The 8,557-nt window shown below is 48.0% G+C and overlaps 1 protein-coding gene across 1 annotated transcript in view; it reads left to right on the top strand.

The window, feature by feature from the left end:
- The window catches only part of LOC135810271 (myotubularin-related protein 2-like), a 19,902-nt gene extending 11,723 nt beyond the window's left edge, over positions 1-8,179 (top strand). The window contains 3 exon segments of the mRNA XM_065323751.1: positions 2,995-3,110; positions 5,563-5,683; positions 7,998-8,179. Of these exon segments, the coding sequence (XP_065179823.1) occupies positions 2,995-3,110; positions 5,563-5,683; positions 7,998-8,069 (309 nt within the window). The 3' untranslated portion in view covers positions 8,070-8,179.
- The last annotated feature ends 378 nt before the right edge of the window (positions 8,180-8,557 follow it).

Here is an 8,557-nt window from a genome sequence, read left to right as displayed (position 1 = left end):
ATGTCATGTAACTAGTACTAGTAGCTGACGCGAGGTGTGAAAGTAAGTAACGATAGATGTACAATCATGTAGATCTACAAGGCCGGATGTTTGTGGTCCGATCACGAACTGGCCCAGACTCGAGTCGGTGCGCGCGTGAACCATGTGAACTGTGTTGTGGACTGGGTGGACTGCGTGCACTGCACTGGTGCTCAACTGATTACTTCCTCAAGATCGTACAGTAGGTCTAGTCTGAGCAGTGAAGTCTAGTCTGGGTTGGATGCGTGCGCATGCAGTGCATCGCGCCCGGCTGTGAAACTGGAAGTGCAGTGCTACAGGCGATTTTTGTCGTGACAACACTCGACGGTCTGTCTGAAATAATTATTATTGCTCAGAGCCGTCGTCGAGTCTTTCTTCATCAAATCCACCCAACGTTCGTCATGGCCGAGAAGAGTAGGCGCTCTGCCGTATGGGATTTCGGAATAGAGAAAACGGCTGACAATATTATCTTTATTCTCAGGACAATATTGCTACGTGTACTCGGTGCAAGCCGCCGAAAGACTTGGCATACCATGGCGGAACAACGAATTTACATAACCATCTGAAGGACGTTCACCATGTCGACTTGGATGGCGCAGGGGCGAAACCGAAAAAAGGACGGAGGAATAACTGCCTTCTTCAAGGCAAAGAAAGTGCCAGCGGCTAGATCCTCTGGATGCGACTACCGATTGGTGGAATTTGTGTGCAGAGATTTTCGACCTGTGAGCGTAGTCACTGGTGCGGGGTTCCTTTCGCTCATGAACTACATGTATCTCGAGCCTGGCTACACGGTCCCGTCTGCCACTCAAGTGACAAAGCTAATTCAGCGGAAGCACGTCGTGGGCCTGAAGTTGCTGGTGCAGTGGTGGAGAACCTTGAAAAGGCCAGCTCCATGTCGCTGACTACAGACCTGTGGACAAGCAGACGAATGAAGGGGTACATCACCATCACTGTCCACTTCATAAATGAGTCATGGCATCTACAGTCTCTGTTGCAAACTTGCAGTGTGCAATTTCGCTTATGATTTGGGTGTTACATACTGGTCAGTAGCTATAATTTCTTAATGATTTCTTAATCATGAAACGGGCGACATTCGTTCGGTATTCGTTAGGAACTTCCAGAGAAGGTTCGATTCGTTGTTTAGCACATTCGTTTGACCACTATATTTCAGTATGTACCTCACGGCTGCAAGGACAGTGTGGCGTGGGGCGCTTGTCTTGTCAATGTATTTCAGTATGCACCTCACAGCTGCAAGGCCAGTGTGGCGTGAGGCGCTTGTCTTGTCAATGTATTTCAGGATGTACCTACGGCTGCAAGGCCAGTGTGGCGTGAGGCGCTTGTCTTGTCAATGTATTTCAGTATGTACCTCACAGCTGCAAGGCCAGTGTGGCGTGGGGCGCTTGTCTTGTCAATGTATTTCAGTATGTACCTCACGGCTGCAAGGCCAGTGTGGCGTGGGGCACTTGTCTTGTCAATGTATTTCAGTATGTACCTCACGGCTGCAAGACCAGTGTGGCGTGGGGCACTTGTCTTGTCAATGTATTTCAGTATGATTGTACTACAGTACATGGAAGACGGTGTGTAGGTATGGTAGATTCATGAGGTTTCCATAGCAACCGCTTCTGGAGCGCATGTCTGTCACGTGTGTCATGCGCTGTGGCATACTCTCATTCTCATGTGCAGTGGCATACTCTCATTCTCATGTGCAGTGGCATACTCTCATTCTCATGTGCAGTGGCATACTCTCATTCTCAGCACTGTGTGCATCTACCATGTAGTCAGTCAACTCTCTGTCTGCCACCAGTTGGTCTTTGTTCCCCTAACAGCAGGCACCCTGTCTTGTCTCTCTCTCTCTCTGCCCCCCTCCCCAGCTGGTCTATGTTCCCCAACAGCAGGCACCCTGTCTTGTCTCTCTCTCTCTGCCCCCTCCCCAGCTGGTCTATGTTCCCCAACAGTATGTACCCTGCCTTTTCTCTCTGTCTGCCCCCCCCCCCCCCGTCCCCAGTTGGTCTATGTTCCCCAACAGTATGCACCCTGCCTTGTGAAGATCTACCCTATGTGGCATTCTGTCCTCTATTTCTAGACACGGCGGCATGTGTATGATGCACACTATTATGTACATAATGGAAGCGTGATTGAATAAGAAGAAGTACCTCAAATTCTAATGATACCATTCTGTTCCCTGTCGTCGAGATGATACCATTCTGTTCCCCGTCGTCGAGATCGCGCCTTCAATATACTCTACAGGCAGCAAATTTCGTCGGTCAATAATTTCGCCCAACTGCAAAGAAAGGGAGTCCGTCCGGCTGACCATTTACTCCATGGACCATAAGAGTGTATTGAAAACCTGCTCAAATCGACCTTAGTCCGGCATTTCGTTTAGTCCAAATGCTCCTTGAACGAAAAAGACGAAATGAAGTTCCAGACGAATATTTCTGCTTATACAGTATCCATACTCGGCGTATCGGCTTCTCGAAGGGTGATCCTGCTTCTAGAGGCACCAAGCTAGCATTAGGTCTCGCACACCCTTGTAGGCAAGCGTTGTGGCTTGAAAGAATTCTCCAAACCTCTCTACACCATTGTCTGGTATGTTGCTGCTGCAATGTCCTGCCTGCTGATTGCCTCAATGTGTTTGCACGTGTGTGTGTGCCTGCCTGCCTGTGTGTGTGTCTGTGTGTGCGTACGTGCGCATGCATCAGTGTAAGTGTGTGTGTGTGTGTGTGTGTGTGTGTGTGTGTGTGTGTGTGTGTGTGTGTGTGTGTGTGTGTGTGTGTGTGTGTGTGTGTGTGTGTGTGTGTGTGTGTGTGTGTGTGTGTGTGTGTGTGTGTGTGTGTGTGTGTGTGTGTGTGTGTGTGTGTGTGTGTGTGTGTGTGTGTGTGTGTGTGTGTGTGTGTGTGTGTGTGTGTGTGTGTGTGTGTGTGTGTGTGTGTGTGTGTGTGTGTGTGTGTGTGTGTGTGTGTGTGTGTGTGTGTGTAGATACCATCGAAATCCAGTGATACAACGGTTGTTGTGTGGGTGCCGAACGAACGCGCACCGCAGTGTCATGATTGCCATCAGAACTTCACTACGTTACGCCGCAAGCACCATTGCCGGTAAGCAGCTCCTTTATCTCTCCTTTCCTCTCCTTTCCTCTTCTTTCCACTCCTTTCCTCTCCTTTCCACTCCGTTCCTCTACTTTCCCCTCCTTTATCTCTCCCTTCCTCTCCTTTTCTCTCCTTTCCTCTACTTTCCCCTCCTTTATCTCTCCTTTCCTCTCCTTTCCTCTCCTTTATCTCTCCTTTCCCCTCCTTTCCCCTTCTTTCCCCTCCTTTCCTCTCGTTCCCTCTCCTTTCCTCTACTTTCCTCTCCTTTATCTCTACTTTCCTCTCCTTTTCCCTCCTTTCCCCTCCCTCCCTCTCCTTTCCTCTACTTTTCCCTCCTTTATCTCTCCTTTCCTCTCCTTTCCTCTACTTACCCCTCCTTTCCCTCCTTTCCTCTCCTTTCCCCTCCTTTATCTCTCCTTTATGTCTCCTTTTCTCTCCTTTATCACTCCTTTCCTCTCCGTTTCCTCTCCTTTATCTCTCCGATTCCTCTCCTATATCTCTCCTTTCCCCTCTTTTTATCTCTCCTTTATCTCTCCTTTATCTCTCCTTTCCTCTCCTTTTTCTCTCCTTTCCTCTCCTTTATCTCTCCTTTCCTCTCCTTTATCTCTCCTTTCCTCTCCTTTATCTCTCCTTTCCCCTCCTTTATCTCTCCTTTCCTCTCCTTTATCTCTCCTTTCCTCTCCTTTATCTCTCATTTCCCCTCCTTTATCTCTCCTTTCCCCTCCGTTATCTCTCCTTTCCCCTCCTTTATCTCTCCTTTCTTCTCCTTTATCTCTCCTTTCTTCTCCTTTATCTCTCCTCTCCTCTCCTTTTTCTCTCCTTTCCTCTCCTTTCCTCTCCTTTATCTCTCCTTTCCCCTCCTTTATCTCTCCTTTCCTCTCCTTTATCTCTCCTTTCCCCTCCTTTATCTCTCCTTTCCTCTCCTTTATCTCTCCTTTCCTCTCCTTTATCTCTCATTTCCCCTCCTTTATCTCTCCTTTCCCCTCCTTTATCTCTCCTTTCCCCTCCTTTATCTCTCCTTTTTTCTCCTTCATCTCTCCTTTCCTCTACTTTCCCCTCCTATATCTCTCCTTTCCTCTCCTTTATCTCTCCTTTCCTCTCCTTTATCTCTCCTTTCCTCTCCTTTATCTCTCCTTTCCTCTCCTTTATCTCTCATTTCCCCTCCTTTATCTCTCCTTTCCCCTCCGTTATCTCTCCTTTCCCCTCCTTTATCTCTCCTTTCTTCTCCTTTATCTCTCCTTTCTTCTCCTTTATCTCTCCTCTCCTCTCCTTTTTCTCTCCTTTCCTCTCCTTTCCTCTCCTTTATCTCTCCTTTCCCCTCCTTTATCTCTCCTTTCCTCTCCTTTATCTCTCCTTTCCCCTCCTTTATCTCTCCTTTCCTCTCCTTTATCTCTCCTTTCCTCTCCTTTATCTCTCATTTCCCCTCCTTTATCTCTCCTTTCCCCTCCTTTATCTCTCCTTTCCCCTCCTTTATCTCTCCTTTTTTCTCCTTCATCTCTCCTTTCCTCTACTTTCCCCTCCTATATCTCTCCTTTCCTCTCCTTTATCTCTCCTTTCCTCTCCTTTATCTCTCCTTTCCTCTCCTTTATCTCTACTTTCCTCTCCTTTATCTCTACTTTCCTCTCCTTTATCTCTCCCATATGGGTCTCTGCACCTCTACAGTCACGAAAAATGGTCTTGTCACAGTGTACTTACATGCAAAGAGCAGATGTGTTCTGAGTTCGTAGGGCAGCTTCTAGTTTAGGGGCGTGTCGTCTCTCAACATGCCCTGTCCTACCATACCCTGTCCCAACATGTCCTGCCGCAACATGTTCTGCCCCAACATGCCCTGCCCCAACATGCTCTGTCCCAACAAGCCCTGTCCCAACATGCCCTGCCCCGACACGCCCTGTCCCAACATGTCCTGCCCCGACATGCCCTGTCTCAACATGTCCTGTCCCAACATGTCCTGCTTCAACATGCCCTGTCTCAACATGTCCTGCCCCAACATGTCCTGTCCCAACATGTCCTGCCCCAACATGTCCTGTCCCAACATGTCCTGTCCCAACATGTCTTGTCCCAACATGTCTTGTCCCGACATGTCTTGTCCCAACATGTCCTGTCCCAACATGCCCTGTCTCAACATTTCTTGTCCCAACATGTCCTGTCCCAACATGTCCTGTCTCAACATACCCTGTCTCAACATGCCCTGTCCCAACTTGCCCTGCCCCGACATGACCTGCCCCAACATACCCTGTCCCAACTTGCCCTGCCTCAACATGCCCGGATAAGGGGATCTCTACTGCACTTGGTTTTCCGGCACACTCTGCAGTCCTATGGCTGTTTATTGGATTTATTCTTGTTCTTGTTTTGCTTTCTTGTTCTTCTTTGCCTCTTCTACGTGTTATTTGTATTATTTTTGTTTTCTGGTCATGAATGTTCTTCTTCTTCTTCTTCTTCTTGTTTACTTACTTGTCCTTAGTGGCTGTGGTCAGGTGTTCTGTGGAGAGTGTACCAGACAGCGCATTCGTTTGCCCAAGTTTGGTTATTACAAACCAGAGCGTGTTTGCGATAACTGCTTCCACATCTACGCAGATGATGATGTACGTATCTATCCACCCCGTTGTCTCTCTCCCTGTGAGGCTATGCCCCTTCCACTCACTTACTCTCTCTATCTCTCTCTCTCTCTCTCTCTCTCTCTCTCTCTCTCTCTTTCTCTCCCTCTCTATCTATCTATCTATCTCTGTCTTTCTGTCTCTCGAGATGCTCTGAGATGAAATTGCCGTGTTTGAAGTGAAATACTCCGAACTGCACACAGGGGGAGGGGGGGGGGGGGGATTTCCCTACTTTTGTAGCCATCGTGCATCGTCCTATTTGCTGAAAGAACATGATTGTACAATGCTGCTCACTAGAATCTGATGGCATGAACCAAATGTGTGCGCTGGGCTAGTTCGCATTCCGATGTTTGCAACTTCATCCTTTATCGAAAGCCTAGCCATATAATTAGACGAGATGGCAGAACTGCCTGTGTGTCTGGTGAAGTAAAAACAAACAAACAAGTCTAGGGCTGCACAGCGTTCGGCGTGGCATTTACTCGCTTGATTGGATAACACTCAGTAGCACTGTCCATTAGCTGCAAGAACATGTTTTGCTGTTGTTTCTAATCTGTATTCTCACGATATCCAGTGGCCAATAAGAGATAATAGTGTAAGAGAGGAGAAAGAGTGAGGAAGAATTGGGTGGGCAGGGCATGGGGATTAATGACTACTTAAGTGCATGGGCATGGGGTGGTCGCTGCACGAGCACACAGTTGTGGAACAGCAGGGATATCTGGGATTTAAAGAGAGTACGAGAAGAGATTTCGCGAAGCTGGGTGGGCAAGCAATTAAAGTAATGAAGGGCCTTGTACAGGGGAGAGTGGAGACAGCGATCAGTCCTGGGAGTTGGCAAGTGCCAAGTACGAGAGCGACGTAAATTATACGAAGGTTGCACGCTGCAGCGAGAGTATATGTGGTGGGGCATAATTGTGGCGCAGAGAATGTGCGAAGGGTATAATGTTAACTTTAAAGCGTGATAATAATGTTGGCCTTTGTTGTTGTTGTTGTTCCAAATCTTTATTCTCACGATAGCCAGTGGCCAATAAGAGATAATAGTGTAAGAAAGGAGAAAGAGTGAGGAAGAATTGGGCGGGCAGAGCCCTAGGGGTTAACGACTACTTAAGTGTACGGGCAGGGGTGGTCGCTACACGAGCATACAGAGTTGTGCAACAGCAGGGATATCTGGGATTTGAAGAGAGTACGAGAGGGGATTTCGCGAAGCTGGGTGGGCAAGCAATTAAAGTAATGAAGGGCCTTGTACAGGGGAGAGTGGAGACAGCGATCAGTCCTGGGAGTTGGCAAGTGCCAAGTACGAGAGCGACGTAAATTATACGAAGGTTGCACGCTGCAGCGAGAGTATATGTGGTGGGGCATAATTGTGGCGCAGAGAATGTGCGAAGGGTATAATGTTTAACTTTAAAGCGTGATAATAATGTTGGCCATTGTTGTTGTTGTTGTTGTTCCAAATCTTTATTCTCACGATAGCCAGTGGCCAATAAGAGATAATAGTGTAAGAAAGGAGAAAGAGTGAGGAAGAATTGGGTGGGCAGAGCCTACGGGTTAACGACTACTTAAGTGTACGGGCAGGGGTGGTCGCTACACGAGCATACAGAGTTGTGCAACAGCAGGGATATCTGGGATTTGAAGAGAGTACGAGAGGGGATTTCGCGACGCTGGGTGGGCAAGCAATTAAAGTAATGAAGGGCCTTGTACAGGGGAGAATGGAGACAGCGGTCAGTCCGCGGAGTTGGCAAGTGCCAAGTTGTTGTTGTTGTTGTTGTTGTTATTGTTGTTGTTGTTGTTGTTGTTGTTGTTGTTGAGCTTGTTGTTGAGATTTGTTTTGAATTTGAATTCTTTATTCTCACGATGGCACCACCGCCAATAAGAGATAAGTTTATGAGAAGGTGAGATGCTGTGGGTGGGGCTGTGGGCTATGCAGTTGGAAAGTGATTTACATCACTTTGAATTTTACAAGATTGTTGCTGTTGCTGTTGTCACAGATGGACACGCATTTCGTTGTCATTCCGACACCGAAAAAGAGGTCAGATTAGTCAACACGACCACCGCACCACATCGCCACAGCACCACGTTACTTCTCTTGTCATCATCACTGCCACCAAGCCACTGCCATACTCCTCACCGTCATATCTCTCCCTCTCTCTCTCTCTCTCTCCCTCTCTCTCCCTCTCCCTCACGTTGGCGCTGTGCGTGTGTATGTGTGGTGCAAACATGTGTGTGCGTGTGTTTGTGTGTTTGTGTGTGTGTGCGTATGCGTGTGTGTGTGCGTGTGCGTGTGCGTGTGTGGTGTGTATGTGTTTAGGCGGATGCTTCTGAGCCTACAGACACAGTAACTACTCCTACAACATCCTTTGACCAGTGCCTTAGTGCCTGAGTACCAGAGCTTCTATTTACCCTTGAGCAATGAGCACCACAGGTCCTATGTACCCTTGAGCAATGAATGCTAGATCTGCTATGTAGTCTTGAACAATGAGTGTTAGATCTGCGAGAGTGTGTGCTTGTCTTCGAGTCATCCATTCTCTTTAGCGGTTGAAGCGCTGGACGTTTCCCCGCACCGTTTCGTTTCTGATATCATGCCGCCTCCCCTTGATGATTATTCTAGTCCGGGTGCGTGTGTGGGTGCGGGTCTTCTTGTGTGCGAGTCTGCACGTCTGTGTTTGTGTGCGCGCGTGTGCACGTCTGTGTTTGTGTGTGTGTGTGTGTGTGTGTGTGTGTGTGTGTGTGTGTGTGTGTGTGACGTGTGGGTCTGTGTCCACGTGTTGAGTGCTTGTTTGCGATCTGTGATTTGCCGATATCGTTGACATGTTCTTGGATACTTTTTTAACATTACATTTCTGTTTCGTTTGGTTTTATTTCACTGGA

The sequence above is a fragment of the Sycon ciliatum genome, chromosome 2, assembly GCF_964019385.1.
Source record: "Sycon ciliatum chromosome 2, ocSycCili1.1, whole genome shotgun sequence".
NCBI lineage: Eukaryota > Metazoa > Porifera > Calcarea > Leucosolenida > Sycettidae > Sycon > Sycon ciliatum.
This window is presented reverse-complemented; position numbering and strand designations above follow the sequence as displayed.